The sequence below is a fragment of the Geotrypetes seraphini genome, chromosome 9, assembly GCF_902459505.1.
Source record: "Geotrypetes seraphini chromosome 9, aGeoSer1.1, whole genome shotgun sequence".
NCBI lineage: Eukaryota > Metazoa > Chordata > Amphibia > Gymnophiona > Dermophiidae > Geotrypetes > Geotrypetes seraphini.
In genome coordinates this window covers 137,488-162,711 of record NC_047092.1, presented here as the reverse complement: position 1 = coordinate 162,711, position 25,224 = coordinate 137,488, and the positions used below count along the sequence as shown (strand labels likewise).

Genomic DNA, 25,224 nt, shown 5'->3' with positions numbered 1-25,224 from the left:
GTTTTGTTTTGAAATGACTTAGAGATGATTCTTTGCGTAGATAGTTAGGTATGGAATTTCAGAGGGAGGGGTGTGATCACCGCAAAAATATTTGATCTCATTGTATTGGTGTGTTTTAAAGATGGAATAGTAAGAAGATTCTGAGTCAGGGAGCGAAGAGCTTTAGAGGGATTATATGGAATGAGAAGACTGTCAATGAATTTGGGCTGGCTACTTTGGCGGGATTTGAAGGTTAGTAGATGGATTTTATAGCTAATTCTATGTTCTACTGGTAGCCAGTGTGCTTTGTGCAAGAGAGACATGATCATATTTTTTTGCGTTAAATATGATTTTTATTGCAGTATTCTGCACTACCTGAAGGCACCTTATTTCTTTTTTTGTTATGCCTTTGTAAAGGGCATTGCAGTAGTTTATGCAGGAGATCACAAGGGAGTGAACCAGGATATTCAGGGAGGAGGGTTCAAGCAATTTGGAGAGAAATTTAATCATTCATAGACAGTGAAAGCAGCGCTGGACCACAGTACTGATGTGAAGATGGTAGGTGAATTTGCTATTAACAATTTTAGAGATTATGATTTTGATGGGTGGAGATTTGAATTTGAGAGCAGTCTGAATAGATAATCCTTCTTTGATAGGGAAGATCATTAATTTGGACTTTTCAATGTTAAGGGACAGCATGTTAGAATCCAACCATAGTTTAACTTTCTCGAGTTTTTGATTTATGATTGTTACCTCATCTGGGTTATTTACATCAATAGGATGGATTAATTGAACTTTGTCAGCATATGCGAACATTGTGAAACCAATGGACTGACCTAAAGTTAAAAGAGGTGCCATGAAAATATTGAAAAGTAAAGGTGATAATATCGAGCCTTGTAGGATGCCCTGCTCATTTTTAAATGATTCTGAGGATGCTGCATTGAAAACTACCTTGGATGACTGTTCTGTAAAGAAGGATGAGAACCAGTCCATGATGACTTGATCTGTGATTCCAATTTCTCGAAGACGTGATAAAAGAAGCTTATGGTCAATCGCGTCAGACGCTGAAGAAAGATTGGTGGTGATCAAGATGATAAAGTATCTTTGTGGTCAAGCCTATGAGTGAAAGTTCTGTGAAATAGTATTGGCAGAATCCAGTTTGATTCGGGTGTAGAACTTTGGTCTTCTCGATTAAGTCAGCAATTTGGCGGAAAATTATTTTTTCAGTGAGCTTCGCTAAGAAAGGGATGTTAGCTATAGGCCAGTAATTTGAAACTTCTTGAGCATTGGTTTTATGGTCTTTGATTATTGGATAAATGATTGATTCTTTCCATGTTTTGGGTAAGGTTCCTAAGGCTAAAATTGTCCTAACCACATCTAGGATACTGGGGCCAAAAATTGGAAAGAAACGCTTCAAGAGGAATGGTGGAATTACTTCTGAGGTGGTTCCTTTTATGTTTAGTGAATTCAGGCATCTCTGGATGTCTTGAAGGGTCGGCAGAGTAAACTGTGAGCATTTGGAAAAGGGATGATTTATTGACTCGTTCGTGTCGGCTATGTTACTGGTAAAGCACTTACTTACCGTAACAGGTGTTATCCAGGGACAGCAGGCAGATATTCTCACATGTGGGTGACGTCATCTACGGAGCCCCGATGCGGACAGCTTTTCAAGCAAACTTGATTGAAGATTCAAGTTTGCTGTGCTGCACCACGCATGTGTGCCTTCCTGCTCCACTAGAGGGCGCATCCCCTCCTCGTGGTCTCCAGTTCATATAACCAGCAAAGAAGCCAACCTCAGGGAGGAGGGCGGGTTGTGAGAATATCTGCCTGCTGTCCCTGGATAACACCTGTTACGGTAAGTAACTGTGCTTTATCCCAGGACAAGCAGGCAGTATATTCTCACATGTCACCTCCAAGCTAACTAAAAAGGGACGGAGGGAAGTTGGCAATTCAAGAAAACAAATTACGCAAAACCGACTGGCCAAAATGGCCATCGCTCCTGGACAGAGTATCCAGACAGTAGTGGGAGGTGAAAATATGAACCGAAGACCAAGTGGCAGCCTTGCAAATCTCCTCGATAGGCGTTGACCTGAGGAAAGCTACAGAAGCTGCCATCGCTCGGACCTTATGTCCCGTGACTCGACCATGCAGCGCGAGACCAGCCCAAGCATAGCAAAAGGAAATACAAGCATGATCGAGACGTTCAAGTATCTTACGGGCCGCATCGAGGCGGAGGAAGATATCTTCTTTTTCAAGGGTCCCACGACAACAAGAGGGCATCCGTTGAAAATCAGGGGCGGGAAACTACGAGGTGACACCAGGAAATTCTTTTTCACTGAAAGAGTGGTTGATCGCTGGAATAGTCTTCCACTACAGGTGATTGAGGCCAGCAGCGTGCCTGATTTTAAGGCCAAATGGGATCGGCACATGGGATCTATTCACAGGGCAAAGGTAGGGGAGGGACATTAAGGTGGGCAGACTAGATGGGCCGTGGGCCCTTATCTGCCGTCTATTTCTATGTTTCTATGTTTCTATGTTTCTAACCAGTTGGACAAGGTGCGCTTGGAAACTGGGCGTCCCAACCGATTAGGGTCGAAGGACAATAACAATTGAGGAACCGTCCGATGAGACTGAGTGCGTCGAAGATAAAAAGCCAACACCCTCTTACAGTCAAGTGTGTGAAGCGCCACCTCGCCAGGATGAGAGTGGGGCTTTGGATAAAACACCGGAAGAACAATGGACTGATTGAGATGAAAATCAGACACCACCTTAGGCAAAAACTTAGGATGAGTGCGGAGAACCACCTTGTCATGATGGAACACAGTAAAAGGCGGGTCTGCCACCAATGCCTGCAGCTCACTAACTCTTCGAGCAGAAGTGAGAGCAAGTAGGAAGATCACCTTCCAAGTGAGAAACTTAAGATGAGACTTATCCATAGGCTCAAACGGAGGTTTCATAAGTTGAGCCAGAACCACATTAAGATCCCAAACCACAGGGGGAGGCTTGAGAGGAGGATGGACATTCAAGAGACCCCTCATGAAACGAGAAATCAAAGGATGAAGGGAAAGGGACTTTCCTTCAAGGTGCCGGTGGAAAGCAGCAATCGCACTAAGATGCACCCGAATAGAAGTCGTCTTCAGACCGGAATGAGACAAATGAAGCAAATACTCCAGAACCGAAGACACAGGAACCGACACAGGATCCAGATGATGAGAGGAACACTAGGACGAGAATCTTGTCCACTTCTGAGAGTAGCAGAGTCTAGTCGAGACTTTACGAGAAGCCTCCAACACCTCCCGGACTGACTGAGACAAAGGAAGAGAAGTCAGGTGGAAAGGAACCAAGCAGTCAGATGTAGAGACTGAAGATTGGGATGCAAAAGAGAACCCCGACTCTGAGATAGCAGAGAGGGAAAAACAGGTAGAAGCAGAGGCTCCCTGACGCTGAGTTGAAGAAGCAGGGAGAACCACGGCTGGCGAGGTCACCGAGGAGCAATCAGGATCTGAGTGGCCCGCGCAGACTTGAGATGTACAAGCGTCCGCAGGATCAGAGGAAAAGGCGGAAACGCGTAGAGAAACTTCCCCTCCCAATCGAGGAGGAAGGCGTCGGCCTCGAGATGATCCGGGGAGTACATCCGGGAACAAAAGAGAGGCAGTTTGTGATTGACGGGGGAGGCGAACAGATCTATCTGAGGGGTCCCCCACCGCTCGAACACCTGTCGCAAGACCCGAGAGTGCAGCGACCACTCGTGCGGCTGGAGAAGGCGGCTGAGCTTGTCCGCCAGACAATTCCGCTCCCCCTGAATGTAAACCGCTCGATGTTTTGGGAAATCGCCCACTTCCAGAGACGAAGAGCCTCCTGACACAGGGACCAGGACCCCGTACCCCCTTGCTTATTTACATAATACATTGCCACCTGATTGTCCGTACGGACCAGAACCACCTGGTCGTGAAGCAGGTGCCAGAAGGCCAAGGCTGCCAGATAAATGGCCCGAAGTTCCAAGACGTTGATGTGACAGCGATGGTCCTCAGCTGACCACATCCCCTGAGTGCGCAGCCCGTCCAGATGAGCCCCCCCAAGCGTACTCCGAAGAGTCCGTGGTTAGGACCTTGTGGTGCGGAGGGGCGAGAAAGAGCAAACTCCTGGAAAGATTGGAAGAGTTGGCCCACCAACGGAGCGATCGTCTCAAAGAAGGAGTCACCGTCACGGGACCGGAGATCGGGTCCCAGTCCTGATGCCACTGAGAGGCCAACGTCCACTGAGGTATCCGCAGATGCAGTCGAGCGAACGGTGTGACATGGACGGTAGAAGCCATATGACCCAGCAGAGCCATCATGCATTTCGCTGAGACCGAGGCCCACAGCGAAACCTGCTGACTCAGACTGACCAGTGCCTCCAATCGAGGAGGAGGAAGGAAGGAACGGAGGCGAACCGTGTCCAGCACGGCCCCGATGAACTGCAAGGACTGAGAGGGGCATAGCTGGGATTTTGGAAAGTTTATCTCGAACCCCAAACCCTGAAGGAAGATAATAGTCTGTCGGGTCGCTGAGATAACCCCCTCCCTGGACGGCGCTTTGATCAACCAGTCGTCCAGATAGGGAAATACCTGAAAACCCCGGGACCACAAGGCCGCTGCGACCACCACGAGACACTTCGTGAAGACTCGAGGAGACGAGGCCAGACCAAAGGGGAGGACCCGATATTGAAGATGGTACTCTCCCACCTGAAAGCGCAGAAACCGGCGATAAGCGGGATGCACCGGAACATGTGTGTAGGCCTCCTTCAAATCGAGGGAGCAGAGCCAATCCCCCTCGTCCAGCAAGGGATAAAGAATCAGAAGGGAAAGCATCTGAAACTTTTCCCGCACAAGGTATTTGTTGAAGCGTCTCAAGTCCAGAATCGGGCACAGGTCCCCTGTCTTTTTCGATACCAAGAAGTAACGGGAGTAAAACCCCCGCCCCCGTTGACCAGGAGGGACCACTTCCACTGCCCGCAGGCGAAGAAGATATCAAGCCTCCAAGGACACGCGCTCGGGGGGCTGTCGGGAGGAAGTTCCCGAAAGTTGAGAGTGTAACCTGAGGATATCATGCCCAGGACCCATGCTGGCGTGATGGCTGCCCAACGAGGGTAGAAGGCTCTGAGACGGCCCCCGATGGGAAGAAGGCCTGACATCTGTGCAGAGGGAGCCCGCCCCCATCCGCTCACCCCGTCAAAAAGACGGGGACTGCTTGGCAGCAGCGGCTGGTTGGGACTTGGGCAAGACCCTAGGATGTGCCTGCTGACGCCAGGGCGGAGGCCGGGAAAAAGCCGGCGTAGACTTCTGCGGGTAGCGGCGCGGAGGGGCCCGCAAGGGTCTCGACGAGGACGGCTTCGGCTTCAGTCTGACCAATGAAGCAAACGACTTCTCATGCTCCGAGAGGCGCTTCGTAGCCGCCTCAATGGTGTCGTCGAACAACTCCTTGCCTACACAGGGAAGGTTCGCTAACCAATCTTGCAAATTTGGGTCCATGTCGACCAGGCGCAGCCAAACTAGCCGACGCATGGCCATTGCAAAGGCGGAGACCCTGGACAAAAGCTCAAATCCATCGTATGGCGCATGAAACAGATGGAGCCGCAAATTGGAAAAATCCTCCAGGAGCAGGCCAAATTCCCCTCGGCGGGAGGCCGGCAAGTCCGCCTGGAAAGCCGCCAACAGTCCAATCAGGTGTTTAAGATAGGACGTGAAGGTAAAGGCGTAGTTCAGCACCCTAGAGGCCATCATGGAGTTCTGATAAAGCCTGCGGCCGAACTTATCTAAGGTCCTGCCCTCACGACCCGGAGGGACCACCGCCGAGACACGGGAGGGGTGAGACTTTTTCAAGGACGATTCCACCAGCAACGACTGGTGGGACAATTGCGGGTGCTCGAACCCCGGGCAAGGAACCGTGCGATACTTCGACTCCATCTTAGAGGGGACAGCCGTCACCATATAGGGAGTCTCCAGGTTCCTGATAAAGGTTTGCCAGAGCACAGGGTTCAACGGCAGCCTGAGGGGACTCTCTAGGCGGAGACAGCATATCCAGCTCCGCCAGATACTCCTTGGAATACCTAGAGTCCGATTGGAGGTCCAGATCAAGCGCCCGACCCATGTCCTGGACAAATCTGGTAAAGGACGGCCGGGATGCTCCCCGAGCCTCGACGCCGAGCGAGACCGCCTCGGCGCAGAAAAGGACGGGGAAGCCTCTCTAGAGTAACGAGGCTCCCGCTCCGTAATGCGCTCAGAACCCCAGGAGGCACACAAAGAGCGCTCCGGGGTCGAGGACCTGCGTTGCCTCGAGGAGCCCCTCGGAGACGATGCCGGGGTACGTGGCACCGACCGATGACGGGTCGGAGACCGGTCCCCGAACTCCCTCGGCAAAAGCCTCGAGCCTCGGACCGGAGCCCCGGACCGAGGGGGAGTGAGCAAGAGCCGAGGGTTAGTCAGAGATAACTCTGTAACCCTCAGCGGTCCTCCAGCATGTGAAGTCGGGGAGCGACCCCGCTTCGGAGGGGAACTTCGGGCCTTCTTAGAACCCCTGCCCGAGGTCTCGGTGTGCCTCGAGTGACGCTTCGCCCCGCGGGAGAAGAACGCCTCGAGGCCCGGGGCGAGGAGTCCGAGGACGACGAGTGGTGCCGGGACCGGCGCACCTTGCCCCCAGGCACCTCGATGCGAGGCTCAGGCTGGTCCGGCACACGCGAGGTCGGGGCCGGGTGAAGATGGGCCAGCGCAGCGGACAGCTCCGACAAGATCATCCCCGGAGCATGTCCTGAAAGACCGGCACGGACAGCATCGACGGCATGTCCGAGGCCGCAGTGCACTCCACCGAGGGCGACCTCGATGCAGTGTATTCCCTTGTGGTGGAGGCACGTCCCGAAGGCTTGGAGGACTTCGCCGGAGCCACAGGCAAGGGACTCCCACCATGCCTGGCCGGCGTCCCCGAGGCTGGCTTCTTTGCCGGTAAGGAACATGTTGGAGGAAGAGGGGACTTACCCGGAGCCGAGGACTTCATCGAACCCGAGGCCTTCGGGGCCGAGTCTCGAGGCGGGGCCGGGGTACCCGAGGCCGAGGTTGAGGGCTGGTCGACCGCAAAAAGATCCGCCATACGGGCCTTACGCCAACGGAGGGCGCTGTGCTGAAACATAGCACACCAGGGGCAGGACTCGGTGGGATGATCAGCCCCCAAACAACGAATGCACCAACGATGCGGGTCTGTGAGCGAGAGAAGACGCTCGCACCGGGTGCACTTCTTAAAACCGGACAAGGGCCAGGACATAAGCAAAAAAACCGGCCGCGGCCAACGAGGCAATGCGGCCGCGACTACCCGGGAGCCCCCGGGCAGTCAAAAAACTCGCGAATGAGAAAAAAACAAATAAAACACACACGCACAGCGACTCTCCGGATGAAAAAATAAGAAAGCCGCGAAGCTAGAAGGCACTTTGGGCAGAGACCTAAAAGTACAGGACTTCGTGGCTCCGCGGAAAGAAACTAACTGAAGACCAAGAGGAGGGGATGCGCCCTCTAGTGGCTAGCTTGCCTGAGTTCGGGGCAAACAGGTGAAGTCGGCCAGAGGAGGGAGAGAGGAGAAAATCCACTGAATAAGGCACAAGGGAGCAGAGAGAAGGCAGAGGGTGAGGGGCTGAGGCGAGAGGTAGCTCCACCCACTCCCTGACATCACCCGAAGCAGACCCGATGTTCCCCCTTAAAAGGGGAGGAGCCAACACTGGAAAAAGGACAAAACTGAGGGGAACTGGAAAGAGCACAGGAAGTATCAAAAAGAATGTCACTGAGTGGTTCGAAAAACCAAAAGAGAGTATGAAGAGAGGCTAGCTAGCCAGGGAAGCTCGAAATTTCAAACTGTTCTTTAGATATGTTAAAGAGAAGCAACTGGCTAGGGAGGAGGTGGGACCGTTGGACGACGGAGACAGGAAGGGAGTGGTGAAGGAGGAGAAAGAAGTGGCAGAAAGACTTAACATGTTCTTTTCTTCTGTATTTACAAACGAAGACACAAAGCAGAAAATTAACATTCATAGAAGTGAGCCTTGAAGATATACGCAGGCAGATAGAAAAACTGAAAACTGACAAATCCCCAGATCCAGACGGAATCCATCCAAGGGTTCTGAAGGAATTAAAGGAGGAGATAGCGGAACTACTGCAGCAAATTTGCAATCTATCCCTGAAAACAGGCATGATCCCGGAGGACTGGAAGATAGCCAACGTTATGCCCATCTTTAAAAAGGGATCAAGAGGTGACCCGGGAAACTACAGACCGGTGAGTCTGACCTCGGTTCCAGGGAAAATGGCGGAAGCACTGATAAAAGAAAACATCGATGAACATTTTGAAAGAAACGAACTTCTGATAACTAGCCAACATGGTTTCTGCAAGGGGAGATCGTGCCTAACGAACTTATTGCACTTCTTCGAAGGAATTAACAAACGGATGGACAAAGGAGACCCCCTAGACATCATATATCTAGATTTCCAAAAAGCCTTTGACAAGGTGCCCCATGAACGCCTACTCCGGAAACTGAAGAACCATGGGGTGGAAGGAGACGTACATAGATGGATCAGAAACTGGTTGGCGGGTAGGAAACAGAGGATAGGAGTGAAGGGCCACTACTCAGACTGGAGGAAGGTCATGAGTGGAGTCCCGCAGGGCTCGGTGCTCGGGCCGCTGCTATTTAATATATTCATAAATGACCTAGAAACCGGGACGAAGTGTGAGATAATAAAATTTGCGGATGACACCAAACTATTTAGTGGAGCTCGGACTAAAGAGAACTGCGAAGAATTGCAAAGGGACTTAAACAAACTAGGGGAATGGGCGACGAGATGACAGATGAAGTTCAACGTTGAGAAATGTAAAGTATTACATGTGGGAAACAGAAACCCGAGGTATAACTATACGATGGGAGGGATGTTATTGAATGAGAGTACCCAAGAAAGGGACTTGGAGATAATGGTGGACATGACAATGAAGCCGACGGCACAGTGTGCAGCGGCTGCTAAGAAGGCAAACAGAACACTAGGCATAATCAAGAAGGGTATTACAACCAGAATGAAAGAAGTTATCCTGCCGTTGTATCGGGCGATGGTGTGTCCGCATCTGGAGAACTTCGTCCAATATTGGTTGCCGTACCTTAAGAAGGATATGGCGATACTCGAGAGGGTTCAGGGGAGAGCAACACGTCTGATAAAAGATTTGGAAAACCTTTCATACGCTGAGAGATTGGGAAAACTGGGACTCTTTTCCCTGGAGAAGAGGAGACTTAGAGGGGATATGATAGAGACTTACAAGATCATGAAGGGCATAGAGAGAGTAGAGAGGGACAGATTCTTCAAACTTTCGAAAAATAAAAGAACAAGAGGGCATTCGGAAAAGTTGAAAAGGGACAGATTCAAAACGAATGCTAGGAAGTTCTTCTTTACCCAACGTGTGGTGGACACCTGGAATGCGCTTCCAGAGGGCGTAATAGGGCAGAGTACAGTACTGGGGTTCAAGAAAGGATTGGACAATTTCCTGCTGGAAAAGGGGATAGAAGGGTATAGATAGAGGTTTACTGCACAGGTCCTGGACCTGTTGGGCCGCTGCGTGAGCAGACTGCTGGGCATGATGGACCTCAGGTCTGACCCAGCAGAGGCATTGCTTATGTTCTTATGTTGTCCTTCCTGTCTCATCAGCTTGAAATATTGGGGTCATCTTTGCCTCATCTCTTTTCTTCTCTTCGCATATCCAGCAGACTGCTACAAACTTCTCATTTCTTTCTGTACATTGCTAAATTCTGGCCTTTTCTTTCTGAGTACACTGCCAAGACCCCTCATACATGCTCTCATCACCTCACACCTGGATTACTGCAATTTGTTCCTCGCAGGTCTTCCTCTAAGCCATCTCTCTCCCTTTCAATCTGTTCAAAATGCTGCTGCATGTCTCGTATCCCACCAGACTCGTCATGCTCACATTACCTCTCTCCTCAAGTCGCTTCACTGGCTCCCTGTCGCATTTCTGCATACGGTTCAAACTCCTCTTACTGAAGTATAAGTGTATTCACTCTGAGGTTCCTCAGTATCTCTTTTTTCTGTCCCTAAACTCTATCCTGAGAACTCCGCCGGGTAAGTCTCTCTTGTCAATACCCTTCTCTTCTTCTGCCAACTCCATCCCTTCTGCCTTGCTACACTGTATGCCTAGAACAACTTGCCAGACTCAGTACGTCATGCTCCCTTCTCTGACGGTATTCAGATCCAGGCCAAAAGCTCACTTTTTTTGAAGCTCTGTTTAAGCCCTATCCCTACCAACTTGTAAAGCACCTATATCTGTTATCATTCCCTCTATAGTCCCCTATCCTATCCCCCTGTAAATCCCTACCTGAGCAGTACACATAGATTCACCCTTTTTGTTCTCTATCGTCCCCTACCCTATCTCCTTGTAAATCCCTACCTGAGCAGTACACATTAATTCACTCTTTTTGTCCTATGTGTCTGTCCTAATTAGAATGTAAGCACTTTCGAGCAGGTGTTTAACGTACAGCACTGCATGCATCTGGTATCGCTACAGAAATAATAACTAGTAGTAGTAGTAGTAACTACCACTTTACTAGGTATCATAGGTTGGAGTATATGACCCTAAGTTTCAGGTAAGCAAATAAAATTAACTTTCTTCTAAAGAAATCCAAGTTGCAAGAATACCTGCATATTCTGGGTAGCAGATTGTAAGAGGACTCCTTTTGATTTTCTCCTCAAAAAGATCTTTTTTGTTTAGGAAAAGAATAATAGATGTATCTGTGAACCATTTATTGTTGCAGATGCTGTCAAATAATTTCATACTTTCATGCATTCGATTCTGAAATTGAAAGGACAAAGTTAGTACACTAAGAACAGTTTAACAGTAAATTGTTGATGTTCAGCTATCATTACATTACATTGATGTCTTCTATCCCACCAATACCTTTCAGTTCTAGGTGGATTACAGCAAGAAATTAGCCTGGGCATTCCCAGAGAGGTTACAAGGTTGATAGCTATAGTATGTGTCAGGATCTGGGAAGGGTCAATATGGTTTGGTTAGATTATTTGACAAATTTCTTGAATAGTATGGTTTTCAGTTCTTTTTTGAATGTTTTGTAGTTGGGCATCGTGGTTATCAGATTTGAGAGGTGGTGGTCTATTTTTGCTGCTCTGGTGGCTAGTAGACGGTCATATAATTTTTTGCTTTGCATGCCTTTGATTGGGGGATGGGTAAAAAGTGCTTGAGTTCTCCTTGGTCTGGATGTGTTTTTCCTGATTAGGTGGTTGCTCAGATAGCTTGGTCCATTTCCATTTAGGGCTTTGAATAGGGTGCAGTAGAATCTGTGTTGTATGCACGCTTGTACTGGGAGCCAGTGTGAGTCTTGGAAAGCTGAGGTAATGTATTTTTTCAGCGAGTATATTAGTCTTAGGGCTGTATTTTGGATGGTTTGTAATTGTTTTAGTATGTTGATGGGGCATGGGAGGTAAAGTATGTTTGAATTTTTGAATTTGAATTTTTCGTTGTTGAAGTATTTTCGGATTTGTCTTAAGTTGCAAGCTATTCAGGAAGGACAGACTCCACCTCAGCAGAGACCGAACAAGACTACTTGCAAGCAACATCAAGAGAGAAGTTGAGAAGTTTTTAAACCAGGAAGAAGGGGAAAGCAGACAGTCGACAGAGAGAGAGTCGATGGTTCAGGAACCGGTATACCCGGAGGATACCATGCAGGAACATAGAGGGAGAAGACTCACCGGATCAAAGGCAAGACAGATCGAAAGGGACACAAGAGGGAAGGAAATGCAAGAAAGGAACAGGCCACAAACTCAAGTGTATGTACACGAATGCAAAGAGCCTAAGGAATAAGATGGGTGAATTAGAAGCTATGGCACAAAAAGATAACGTGGACATTATCGGCATCACAGAAACATGGTGGAAAACGTGGGACACTGTGCTGCTGGGATACAAACTATACTGCAGAGACAGAGTGGCTCAAAAAGGTGAGGGAATTGCCATATACATCAAAGAGGGAATTGAATCTACTGGAGAGAACACACCACAACTGACAGATAAGTCAGAGTCTCTATGAGTCAAAATTCTGGGAACAAATGGACTGGAAATGAAGATCAGCATCTACTATCGACCCTCAAGGCAGTCTGAAGAAATTGATGGAGAAATGACGGATGAGAGATTAAACGCAACTGCAAGGGAGGCAATGCAGTTATCATGGGTGACTTCAACTATCGGGAGATAGATTGGAACCTAGGCACCTCCGGCTGTGCTAGGGAGACCAAGTTCCTGGATGCTGTAGGTGATTGCTTCCTGGAACAACTTGTCAAGGAAAATACAAGAGGAAATGCAATTCTGGACTTAATTCTAAATGGACTGCGAGGACCGGCACAAGGGGTAGAAGTAGAAGGGACGCTGGGAAACAGTGATCACAACATGATCCACTTCGACATGGACGCAGGGGCAAAACATCGGTCCAGAACGATGGCCATGGCACTGAACTTCCGAAAAGGGATGAGACTCATGGTGGAGAAGAAGATTAAGAGGATAAGCACTGTAAAAACGCTAGAGCAAGCTTGGTCCCTTTTTAAGGACACAGTCACTGAGGCGCAAAATCTATATATACCGTGTATCAACAAGGGATCTAAGAGGAAGAAGGACAAGGAACTGGCATGGCTCACTGTAGAGATGAAGGAAGCTATCAGAGACAAGAAAACTTCGTTTAAGGAATGGAAAAGGTCAAGAACAGACGAAAACTGGAATAAGCACAAACAACATCAACACAGGTGCCATAAGGCAGTAAAAGGGGCCAAAAGAGACTAAGAGGAAAAAATAGCCAAGGAGGTGAAAATCTTCAAGCCATTCTTTCGATATATTAAGGGAAAACAACTCGTGAAGAAAGCAGTGGGACCGTTGGATGACCATGGAATAAAGGGAGTGCTAAAGGAGGACAAAGCAATCGCTGACAAACTGAACACATTTTTTGCGTCTGTATTTACCGAAAAGGATATACACAGCATCAGGCTATATGCTGGAAACTAAGACGGGAAACTGACAGGGTTGACAGTCAGTCTAGAAGAGGTATGCAGGTAGATCAATAGGGTTAAGCGCGATAAATCCCTGGGACCGGATGGCTTCCATCCGAGGGTCATCAAGGAATTAAAATGGACTATAGCTGAACTGCTTCAACTAATAGCCAATCTGTCGATCAAGTTTCAAGTTCATTATAAATTTGATTGATCGCCTATTCAAAATTCTAAGCGATGAACATATCAGTAAAATTACAAAGTTTAAGGGGGCAACAAAACAAACAAAGATTCCAGAGGACTGGAAGGGGTCAAATGTTACACTGATCTTCAAAAAAAGTTCAAGGGGAGATCCAGGAAATTACAGACCGGCGAGTCTGACATCGGTACCGGGAAAGATGGTAGAGGCGCTGATAAAGGACCGCATCATTAATCACCTTGATGGACATGGTCTGATGAGGACCAGCCAGCACGGATTCAGCAAAGGCAGATCTTGTTTGATGAACTTCTTCAAGGGAGTAAACAGACAGATAGACAAGGGCGACCCGGTCAACATTGTATATCTGGATTTTCAGAAGGCATTCGACAAGGTTCCACATGAACGACTACTTTGGAAAATTGCGAGCCATGGAATCGAGGGTGGATTAAAAACTGGCTGGAGCTAGGAAACAGAGAGTGGGGGTAAATGGACAATACTCGGACTGGAAAAGCGTCACCAGTAGTGTGCCGCAGGGCTCAGTGCTTGGACCCGTGCTCTTCAACATCTTTATAAACGATCTGGACATTGGTACGACAAATGAGGTGATTAAATTTGCAGACAATACGAAGTTATTCAGAGTAGTGAAGACATGGGGATTGCGAAGATCTGCAATGTGATATAATCAAGCTCGAGAAATGGGCATTGACATGGCAAATGAGGTTCAATGGGGATAAGTGTAAAGTGATGCATGTCAGTAACAAAAATCTCATGCACGTATACAGAATGTCCGGTGCAGTCCATGGAGAGACACCCCCAGGAAAGAGACTTGGGTGTACTGAAGTCATTATGCCACTGTATAGATCCATGGTGAGACCGCACCTGGAGTACTGAGTGCAATTTTGGAGGCCACATTACCGCAAGGATGTGCTGAGACTGGAGTCGGTCCAGAGAATGGCCACCAGGATGGTCTCGGGACTCAAGGAGCTCCCATACGAGGAGCGGTTAGGGAAGTTGCAGCTCTACTCACTCGAGGAGCGTAGAGAGAGGGGAGATATGATCGAGACATTCAAGTACCTCACAGGTCGCATCGAGGTGGAAGAGGATATCTTCTTTTTCAAGGGTCCCGCGGCAACAAGGGGGCATCAGTGGAAAATCAGGGGTGGGAAACTGCATGGTGACAATAGGAAGTTCTTCTTCACCGAAAGGGTGGTTGATCGCTGGAATGGTCTTCCACTTCAGGTTATTGAGGCCAGCAGCGTGCCAGATTTTAAGGCCAGATGGGACAGACATGTGGGATCTATCCACAAAAATAGATAGGGAGGATCAATGAAGTGGGCAGACTTGATGGGCCGTGGCCCTTATCTGCCGTCTATTTCTATGTTTCTATGTTTACTGGTTGACAAGTCGATGAAGCCGTCCACGTAATGTGTGGCGGCGGCAAAAAGGGCAAACAGAATGCTACAATGCTAGGAATGATAAAGAAGGAGATCACAAACAGATCGGAGAAGATTATCATACCACTGTACCAGGCCTGGTGCGCCATCACCTGGAGTACTGCGTCCAGCACTGGTCGCCATACATGAAGAAGGACACGGTACTACTCAAAAGGGTCCAGAGAAGAGCGACTAAAATGGTTAAGAGATTGGAGAACTTGCCATACAGTGAGAGATTGGAGAAACTGGGCCTCTTCTCCTTTGAAAAGAGGAGACTGAGAGGGGACATGATTGAAACATTCAAAATACTGAAGGGAATAGACTTAGCAGATAAAGACAGATCTCCAAGGTAGGGAGAATGAGAGGGCACTCTTTGAAGTTAAAAGGGGATAGATTCCGTACAAACGTAAGGAAGTTCTTCTTCACCAAGAGAGTGGTGGAAAACTGGAATGCTCTTCGGGAGGCTGTTATGGGGAAAACACCCTCCAGGGATTCAAAACAAAGTTAGACAAGTTCCTGCTGAACTGGAACATATGCAGGTAGGGCACTGGTCTTTGACCTAGGGGCTGCCGCGGGAGCGGACTGCTGGGCACAATGGACCACTGGTCTGACCCAGCAGTGACAATGCTTATGTTAATTGTAGACTTTGCCTGTGATTCCTATTGCCTCCAGTGTTTGTAGTAGGATGTCTTGATCTACTAGGTCGAATGCCGCTGTGAGATTGAGTTGTATGAGTAGCATTTTTTTGCCTTTGCTTAGGTGCTGTTTGGCTGTGTCTAGGAGAGAGACTAGTAGTGTTTCTGTACTGTAGTTGCCTCTGAAGCCTGATTGTGAGGGGTGAAGTATGCTGGGGTTTTCTAAGTATTCAGTGAGAAGTTTTGCTACGAGGCCTTCCATTAGTTTGACGTATAGCAGCATTGAGGCTATAGGTCTGTAATTGGATGGCTGATCTGTTGCTCCCTTTGGGTCTTTCAGAATAGGGGTTGTGATGATTTCAGTGATTACAACTAATTACATGCATATTAACAGAAGTCACTTTCCTTTAATTTCAGAGTGTCTAGGTGTTATCTTAAAATCTAATCAAATTACATAATCTACTACACCATATCAAATTACATAATCTAGTACACTATATATAAATAAAGGTGTTAGTTATTACTATATTTTCAAATTTTTGAGTATATGTTAAAGAACACATAAGCAAATGCAAGAAAAAAAATAAGAAAATAGCTAAGAATAATTCAAAAATAGCTAAGAATGCAGAAACTTCAAGTATTAATCAAATAATAAAGTTCAATGTGGATATCGTATACTTATAAGAACCCAATTAACAAGTCTTCCCACTTAATTAGTTCTATGTAGCAATATCATTTGGAATAGGGTTATCAGAAAGAAAATTCTCCAAATATGATTGTTCCAAAAATACAGGTCCAAGTGGTAAGCCAAAGTTTGCTGCTTCACTAGGATGGGAATGTGGTTTCAGGAAGCAAACAGGTAGAACTACGGATTGGAAGAGATGGAATTTTGAGATAACTTTAGGCAGGAATTTGGGATGAGTTCGAAGAATCACCCTGTCATGTAGAAAATCTTGTATACGGCGGATCTGATACTAGTGCTTGGAGTTCACTTAATCCAGCATGTAGACGTGAAGGCTCCAGACCAGCACAGCTCACTGATGGGACGTACCAAAGCAGTACCCATCATGGGTGGGACCCCCGTAGGGCCACTACGAAAACATTCTCACCAAACACGTCCCGACGTGCCTGAACATCCACACAGTAGTGTCACACAAAGGAATGGAGAGAAGACCAAACCACAGCTTTACAGATATCCACTGGAGGCACAAGAGAAGACCCAGTCCAAGAAGCTGCCTGACCCCAAGTGGAATGAGCCTTGAGAAATTCCAGAACAGACTTCTGAAGAAGTTATGCCGAAGTGATAGTCTCCTTGATCCAGCACGCAATGGTAGCCTTGGAAGTACCATCCCTCTTACAAGAACCCGCTAAGAGAACAAAAAGACGATCCGATTTCCGGAACTCCTGTGTCATAAGAGCGAAGGACCCAACAGACATCCAACTTGCACAACTGCCTCTGCTCCACAGAGCCCTCCCAACTACCTAAAACTGAGAGGACCACAGATTGGTTGACATGAAAAGGTGAAACCACCTTTGGCAGAAAGGAAGGAACAGGCCGCAGCACAACGTGCTCCCTAGAAATCTCCAGGAAGGGAGACCTACAAGAGAAAGCCCACAGCTTGAAAACGCGTCTCGCAGAAGTAATGGCCACCAGGAAGACCGCTTTAAGAGTAAGGTCCTTCAACGAGCAAGAACCTAAGGGCTCAAAGGGAGGTGCATGAGCACGGACAGGACCAAACTGAGATCCAAGGCTGGAACCGAATGCCACATTGGAGGCCAAAGCAATTTGGCCACCCTCAAAAAGCAAATCACATCCAGAGAAGTTAAACGCCTACTCTGCAGCAAACTGCGAAACGCAGACAAAGCCGCAAGCTGAACCTGGAGAGAAGACCAGGCCATCCTGCAAGAACTCTAAGATGTGAGGCAAAGAGACATGAGAGGAAACCATTCCACGAGCGGCACACCACACCTCAAAGATACGCCAAACACGCACATAAGCCCGAGAAGTGGAAAGTCTCCGAGACCCCAAGAGAGTGGAGATCACTTTATCCAAAAAACCTTTCTTACCTACGCATTTCTTTTCAAGAGCCAAGTAGTAAGACAAAAGGGACCCGGATCAAACGTTGGAATGGGGCCCTGAGTCAGAAGGTCGGGAGAGACTGGCAGCGGAAGAGCATTTGCCATGAGATGACGAATCAGATCTGTATACCACAGGTGCCTGGGCCAGTCCGAAGCCATGTGGATCACGCAGCTGGGGTGCTGAGCAATGCAAAGAAGGACTCTGCCCACCATTGGCCATGGAGAAAACACGTACAGGAGACCCCCTGCCAGCCAAGGCTGTACCAGGATGAGTGATGAGCCTGGAAGAGCGATGCTTCAGAGAAGATGACTGATGCTTCAGAGAAGATGACCAATGTTTCGATGGTCGATGCTTTGGAGAAGATGAAACCCATGCTTCGGTGAAGGTGAGGAATAATGCCTCGGTGGTGAGCGACGCTTCGATTGAAATCATGCACTGACACCTGCTGAACCAGAACGTACGCAGGTTAAGGCTAGTCTCAATTAGGTCACTAGTCTTTGACCTAAGGGCTGTCGCATGAGTGGACTGCTGGGCACGATGGACCACTGGTCTGACCCAGCAGAGGCAATTCTTATGTTATGTTCTTATGCTACACTTCTTAAAGCCGGTTAACGGGCAGGACATGGAAGGAAAAACCGTCTAGAAAGAAAGAGAAAAAAGAAAGATTCTTTTTTTTTAGGGAAAAAGTAGAAAAAAAGATCAAAAAGATCATGAAGAGAGAGAATTCCACAGCGAGAAGACACAGAAAACTAACGCAGAACGTTTGAAGACAACTTCACAGCTCCGTGCAAAAACAAGAACTGAGGAGACACACGCCCTACATTGGGCAGGAAGGCACTCGCGAAAGCGTGGTGCAGTCAGTCATGAACTTTCTAAAGTTATTGAAGCAAAAGTGCTTTTGCAGCTGTCCACATTGGAGCTCAGTGGATGAAGTCACCTATACGTGAGAATATGCTAGCAGCAGAACGGGCCAACTTCAAAACACCGTGACCATAATCAGTACAGCCATGACAAGAAATCTGACCAATGCTGCTCAAACCTAAAGTACTTATCACTGGGCAAATTTTTACATTCTACAGATGAGTTTACAGCATATATTATTTCTTTTTGTGAAAGGGCTGCAGGAGGGCTGCAACAGCTCAGCTCTCTGGATAAAGACGACAAAGCTAAACAGGCTGACAGAGTGGATGCAAGAATACCCATACAGCCTTAAAGAAACCAAAAACGCCTCTGTACTGAAGGAATGCTCTGGGTACTCTTGCTATCATGTCACAACACCAGCAAGTGTGCCTGCATTGCCCTGTTTGTCTATGGGAAAAGTATGAACTTTTGGTCAAAACAGTTTGGTAGTTATATTTTAATTTTACAGGGTATTTTACTTTTAAATGTTTCAATTAAAAAAAAAAAAAGCTTTTGTACTTGCCATTTCTTCATCTTCTGCTAGAACCAAATCATAATCACTCAGTGCTACACAAAAGATTATTGCTGTAACACCTTCAAAACAGTGAATCCACTTCTTGCGTTCAGATCTCTGTCCTCCTACATCAAACATTCTGCAAAACGAAAAACATGTTGGCAGGAAATTCAGTATGTAGTAGAATATGAAGTGCACTACAACAGTCAGCACCTATGAGCATCACTGCTCAAGGAACATTAGTAGAGTCTTGGTTAGCTAGGTCTCAGTTACCATATATACTCGAATATAAACCAATCCAAATATAAACCGAGATAACCCTTTCCCCCAAAAAAAGAGGAGAGAGGAAAAAAAAAAAAAAAAAAAGAAAAAAAGGCTGACTCGAATATAAACCGAGGTTAGAAATCTGGGTATGTGAGTGTCGTTTGTCAGGGATCATGCCGTAAGTAATCACTAATTTTTCAGTTGGGGCTGTTTCAAGTCCAAAAAAGCTGAAGGAAAGCCAACAAATATTTTCTTACTTGGGACCACGAAACCAACCAAAATTTCTGGACTTCTATCCCCACCAGAACACCTGGCCTCAGTCACACATGCAGAAAAGAGGGGAAAAAAACCAAACCTTTTCAAATACAAACCCACAAACTAAAAGTACTATTGTTTACAAACGAAACTCTAATATGCCAGACTCTGCACACAGTAAACCACAAGAGAAATAGAAAGAAATGCCTTTTTTCTGAACAGTCCAAAATATAAACACAACAGATGTAAATTTTCAAATTTGACATATTTCAATCACTACATTGAAAATAAAACCATTTTTCCTACCTTTAACTGGCGATTTTATTTTTCTGATCATCTTGTTCTATCTGTACTTTTATGGCTGTTTCTTTCCTCTCCTTCACTTTTTGCACTACATCCTTCTTTGACACTGATTTTCATATTCAGTTTTCTTCATTTTTCTGCTTCTATCTCAGATCTATCTTTTCAACTCTTCCCCTTCCCTCTGTCCAAGTGCACCATCTCTTCCCCTTCCCTCCATCCATGTGACCCCTCGTTCCTCTTCTCTATGCGTCTCCCATTCAGTATCTCTCCCTTCTTCCATCCTCCCTCCCCTCCCCACTCCCATCCCCGGTTCCACCAAATGTTCATCCACTCAGCTCTGAAGCTCCCCTCACCATGAAAGCGCTGATATAAGTTTCCAGAGCATCAGGACTAAGTGTGTCTGTCTGCCCAGGGCAGGGGGGAGCAGGCAATGGAGGATAGGCGTGCCTGTCATTGCAGGTGGGGGTGGGAGAGAGAGTAATGTCAGTGATAGGGGGCGGGAAGATAGTAGTGCCGGTCATCAGAGGGGGCTGGAGGATAGCAGTGTCGGACATCTGAAGGGGTGGAAAATAGCATCATTGGTCATTGGGTGGGAAAGAAAAAGAGTTGTGTATATCATCTTGTGCCCCTGTACGATGCTTTATGTGGGTCACACTTCTCGCCGGTTGAAGACCCAGCTAGTGGAGCATAGATCATGCCTGCATACTCAGCGTGTGGAGGAACCGACGGTGGTTCATTGTCTTGAGGCTCAGCATGATTTCAGCTCTCTGCGCTGCATTGTTATTGAGCATTTCCCCTACTCATCCAGACGTGGTGATTGGCAGCGTCTGTTGAGACAGAAAGAACAGCGTTGGATTTACCTGTTACAATCTGTTCAACCAAAAGGACTGAATGCCTGGATTGAATGGGCCGCATTTTTTGGTTAGCTTCCTGATTGAGAGGTTGCTAAGGAGCAGTGTTTGGCTGGTAGTATCTAGGAGGTGGAGTAGTGAATATGCTGTGTTCTGCAGTGGTTCCTGCTACCAGCATCGCATTGATTGTGGAATCTGTGAAGGATTTGCACAGAGGGTCGTGGTGGATTACCTTTGATGCAGGAAGTTTTTCACCCCTGACACAGCAAGAGCGAAACAGAGATTTCCCCGTCAGGTGGGCTGTTTTCCCATGAAGCCCGGGTAGTGAGGCTTAGGAGCAAACCTGATTGGAGACAGCTGAGACTTCATGGACAGCTAAGTTTTACCTTTTTCCTTGCACAAGTTGCAATACTTCTGACTGTGCCTCTGGACTGCAATCTTTTTTCACACAATGTTTGTATGTGAGATTTTGGTGTGCTGGATATGAGATGTTTTTGGGGAGGCTACTTTTGTGCCTCATTTTTTCACCACTGTTTTTAACATAGTGATATAAGTGGAGTTTTTTTAGCCATATGAAGCTTAACTGAGGCTTTTTACATTACATTACATTAGTGACTTCTATTCCGCCTGTACCTTGCAGTTCTAAGCGGATTACAGTAGAAGATAGCTGGACATTTCCATCAAGTTACAATTTAGGGGATGGTTACATAGTAGGGCACAGGGAGATACAATTTAGGGGTCGTTAAATAATAGAGGCAGAGGGAAGAAATTGAGGAAGGGAGGAGAAATGAGGACTACTAGTAGGGAAGATGTAGTACAGGGTTAGTTACTTGATAGGGTCATTGGGGAGATATTAGTAGAGGTGTAGGAGGTCAGCTGGAAATTTGCATGGAGGGGGGAGGATGCGCGAGGGGGGATAAGAAGGCTGTATAGTTTTTTTGAATAGCAGAGTTTTGATTTCTTTTCGGAATGATTTATAGTCATTTGTAGTTGTCAACAGGTTGGAGATGGAGGGGTCCAGCTTCGCTGCCTGCGTCACTAGGAGGCCGTCGTACATCTTCTTGCGCTGAGTTCCCTTGAGTGGTGGGTAGGAGAATAGGACCTGGGTTCTTCTTAGTCTGGGTGTGTGATTGCGATTTAGACGGTTGTTGAGGTAGGTGGGTGCAGTTCCATTTATTGCTTTGAATAATAGACAGTAAAATTTGAATTGAATTCGAGCTCGTATCGATAGCCAGTGTGAGTCTAGGTAGGCATTAGTGATATGGTCAAATTTTCCGAGTGAGTAGATCAGTCTGAGGGCTGTGTTTTGAATGGTCTATAGATGGTTTATCAAGTTTGTGGGGCATGGAAGGTAGAGGATATTGCAATAGTCCACTAGACCTAGGACAAGGGATTGGACTATGATCCTGTAGTGATCTTTTTCGAAGAATTTTCTTATTTTTCGTAGGTTGCGCATGGTGAAAAATGCTTTTTGAGTAGTTTTGTTGATTTGGATCTGCATTGTGCAGCATCTGTCTATCGACACTCCAAGGATTTTGAGAGAGGGCTACATGGGTTTTTTCGTGATATTTATTTCTAATTCTGTTATGGATGGGGTTTTGTCCTTTTCAAGTAGTAGAAATTTTTTTTTTCCGAGTTCAGTTTCAGTTTGTGGTCTAGCATCCATTCTTCCACTGTTTCCAGTGTTGTTTTTAGGTTGCCTAACGAGGTGAGGTCTTGGGTGTCAAAGGGGAGGAGTATGGTTATATCATCTGCGTAGCTGAGAGATGCTACTTTTAGGGTATCTAGAGTGGTGCCAAGGGAGGATATGAAGAGGTTGAAGAGCATGGGCAACAGCGGTGATCCTTGTGGGACTCCACAGAGGTTAGACCAGGGGTCCGATTTGTAGTCGTGTGACTTGACTCTGTAAGTTCTTGTTTTTAGGAATCCTTGGAACCAGTTGTATACCACTCCTGAGATCTCTATGGCGTCTAGTATCTTAAGTAGTATAGTGTGGTCTACCAGGTCGAATGCCGCTGAGAGATCGAGTTGATTAGCATTACTTTTCTTCCTTTACTGAGGTGCTGTCTGGCTGTGTCTAGTAGTGTTGCTAATAATGTCTCTGTGCTAGATTTGAATCCTGATTGGGAGGGGTGAAGTATGTTATGGTCTTCTAGGTAGTTGGTAAGGTATTGAGCTACTAGACCTTCTATTAATTTGACGTATAGTGGGATTGAGGCGATGGGTCTATAGTTGGAGGGGGTATCTATTGGGCCTTTGAGATCTTTCAATAGTGGGGTGATTATAATCTCACCTAGTTCAAGTGGGAATTGACCTTCCGTGAGTGTGGTTTGAATCCATTGCATGAGGTTGGCTCTGAATTTAGGGGTTGCGTTTGTTAGGAGATATGAGGGACAGTTATTCAGGTCACATGATGCTTTGCTGTATTTTTTGTAGAGACGGTCCATATCAGACCATTGAACTAGTGGGAAGGTGGTCCAGGTCCTGTCGGCCGCTATTGGTTCTTCTGTTGTAGGTTTTGTTATTATCTCGTCTAGGCAAGTTGATGAGTTATTGAAGGTGGATCTGATTGTGGTGATCTTGCTTTTGTAGTGGTCAGCTAGTTGGGATGCTGTTGGTGGGTGGTTTCCTTGAGTAGCTAAGAGAGGCTTGGTGTCAGTGAGGTTCTTTACTAGTTTGAAGAGCATTTTAGTGGCTGGGGCTTCGGTGCCAACTAGTTTGGAATAGTAGGTTTTCCGTTTTTCATTAAGTTTGATCTTGTATTGTTTGATTAGGTTTCTCCATTCGACTTTGGTTTGTTCTTGGTTCTGCTTTTTCCAGGCTCTTCCGAGTTGTCTACAGCGCCTTTTTAGTTGTAGAAGTTCGGTGTCGAACCATTTGTCAGATGGCCTGCAAATTCTATTTTTAGGTTTTAATGGGGCTAGTTCATTCAGTATTGTTTCGCTTAAGGTATGCCTGTGGCATATAAATTCTTTAAGATCTGTGGAGCCTATTGCGGGATCTATTTTGTCCCAGAATGTGGTTGGTTCGCTTTTTTGACAGAGTTTTGAAGGTGGTTCTGTGGGGTTCGGGTTTGTTGTTGCTTTGTGCCCACTTTTTTTCTGTGTCTTCTTTTTTTCAGACTATGGGTGTATGTGTGAGTGTGGGTGGCCTTGCAGTGTCCCATAAGTCCCTTGAATGTTCAATTTAGGGTGCATTTTGAGGTAAATGAAGAAAAAGAGCACCATCATCAAAAGGAGGCTCAAGTATAAACCGAGCTCCCCATTTTTGGCCCATAAATCTTAGTTTATATTCAAGTATATATGGTAACCTGGACTCTCACACAACCAGCAAAATAATTGCCAGTGGGAGGGGGGGAGACCCCGAAGCACCAGCAGCAGCATCCTGAGCCACAAATCTTCCCTCAAGCCCCAAAGCAGCTACGAACCCCCTTCCTTTCTGCCCCAAAGCACCAGCACAGAAGCGATCCTGAGCAGCAAAGCCCTCCTCCCTCCCTCAAGCCTCAAAGTGGCAGAAGCAGGCAGTGATCCTGAGCTGCAAACTCTCTCGCTCCCTCCCTCTCTCCTTTCCTGACCGCAACCAGTCAGCAGGAGGCAGCCTCAAAACACAGAAACATGACGGCAGATAAAGGCCAAATGGCCTATCTAGTCTGCCCATGTGCAGTAACCATTATCTCTTTCTCTCTCCGAGAGATCCCAAGTGCTTATCTCAGGCCCTCTTGAATTGTCTCTGTTTCCACCACGTCTTCCGGAAGACTGTCCCAAACATCCACCACCCTTTCTGTAAAAAAGTATTTACTCAGTATTTACTCTGGAGCCTATCACCTCTTAACTTCATTCTATGCCCTCTCATTGCAGAGTTTCAATCATGTTCCCTCAGTCTCCTCTTTCCAATGGAGAAGAGGCCCAGTTTCTCTAACCTCTCACTGTACGGCAACTCCTCCTGCCCCTTAACCATTTGGTCACTCTTCTCTGGACCCTTTCGAGTAGCACTGTGTCTTTCTTCATATACGGCGACCAGTGCTGGACACAGTACTACAGGTGAGAGCATACTATGGCCCGGTACAGCGGCATGATAACCCTCTCTGATCTGTTCGTGATCCCCTTCTTAATCATTCCTAACATTCTGTTTGCCCTTTTCACCGCCGCCGCACATTGTGCAGACGGCTTCATCGACTTATCAACCAGTACTCTCAAGTCTCTTTCCTGGGGGGGGGGGGGGGGGGGGGGTCTCTCCAAGGACCGCACCGGACATCCTATATTTGTGTATAAGATTTTTGTTACCGACATGCATCACCTTACACTTATCCAAGTTAAACCTCATTTGCCATGTCGCGGTCCATTTCTTGAGAGTGTTTATGTCACGTTGCAGGTCTTCGCAAACTTCCCGCGTCTTCACTACTCTGAATAACTTTGTATCGTCTGCAAAGTTAATTACCCCACTCGTCGTACCAATTTCCAGGTCATTTATAAATATGTTGAAGAGCAAGGGTCCCAGCACTGACCCTGCGACCAGGTAGGGTTTGGAATAGTTTTTTAGTGTCTTGGGAATCTCTGCCTATTTGGTTAGAGTAGTGTGTCTGTCTTTTTTCTTTCAGTTTTAGTTTGTATTGTTGGTTTAATTTTCTCCATGCTGTTTTTGTGGGCTCTTGATTACTTTTTCTCCATTTTCTTTCTAGTCATCTGCATTGTTTTTTGAGTAGGAATAGTTCGTTGTCGAACCACTTGTCTGATTGTCTGCTGATTCTGGTTTTTGTTTGTATT

General features: G+C 46.8%; 1 protein-coding gene across 1 annotated transcript in view; it reads right to left on the bottom strand.

Annotated features, from left to right (window-relative positions):
• The window catches only part of LOC117366720 (guanine nucleotide-binding protein G(i) subunit alpha-1), a 143,189-nt gene that overhangs the window by 51,653 nt on the left and 66,312 nt on the right, over positions 1-25,224 (bottom strand). Inside the window, exons 6-7 of the mRNA XM_033958464.1 lie at positions 18,798-18,927; positions 10,679-10,832 (exon numbers count right to left, since the gene is read on the bottom strand). Coding sequence (XP_033814355.1) covers positions 10,679-10,832; positions 18,798-18,927 — 284 coding nt within the window. The remainder of the gene's footprint in view (positions 1-10,678; positions 10,833-18,797; positions 18,928-25,224) is intronic.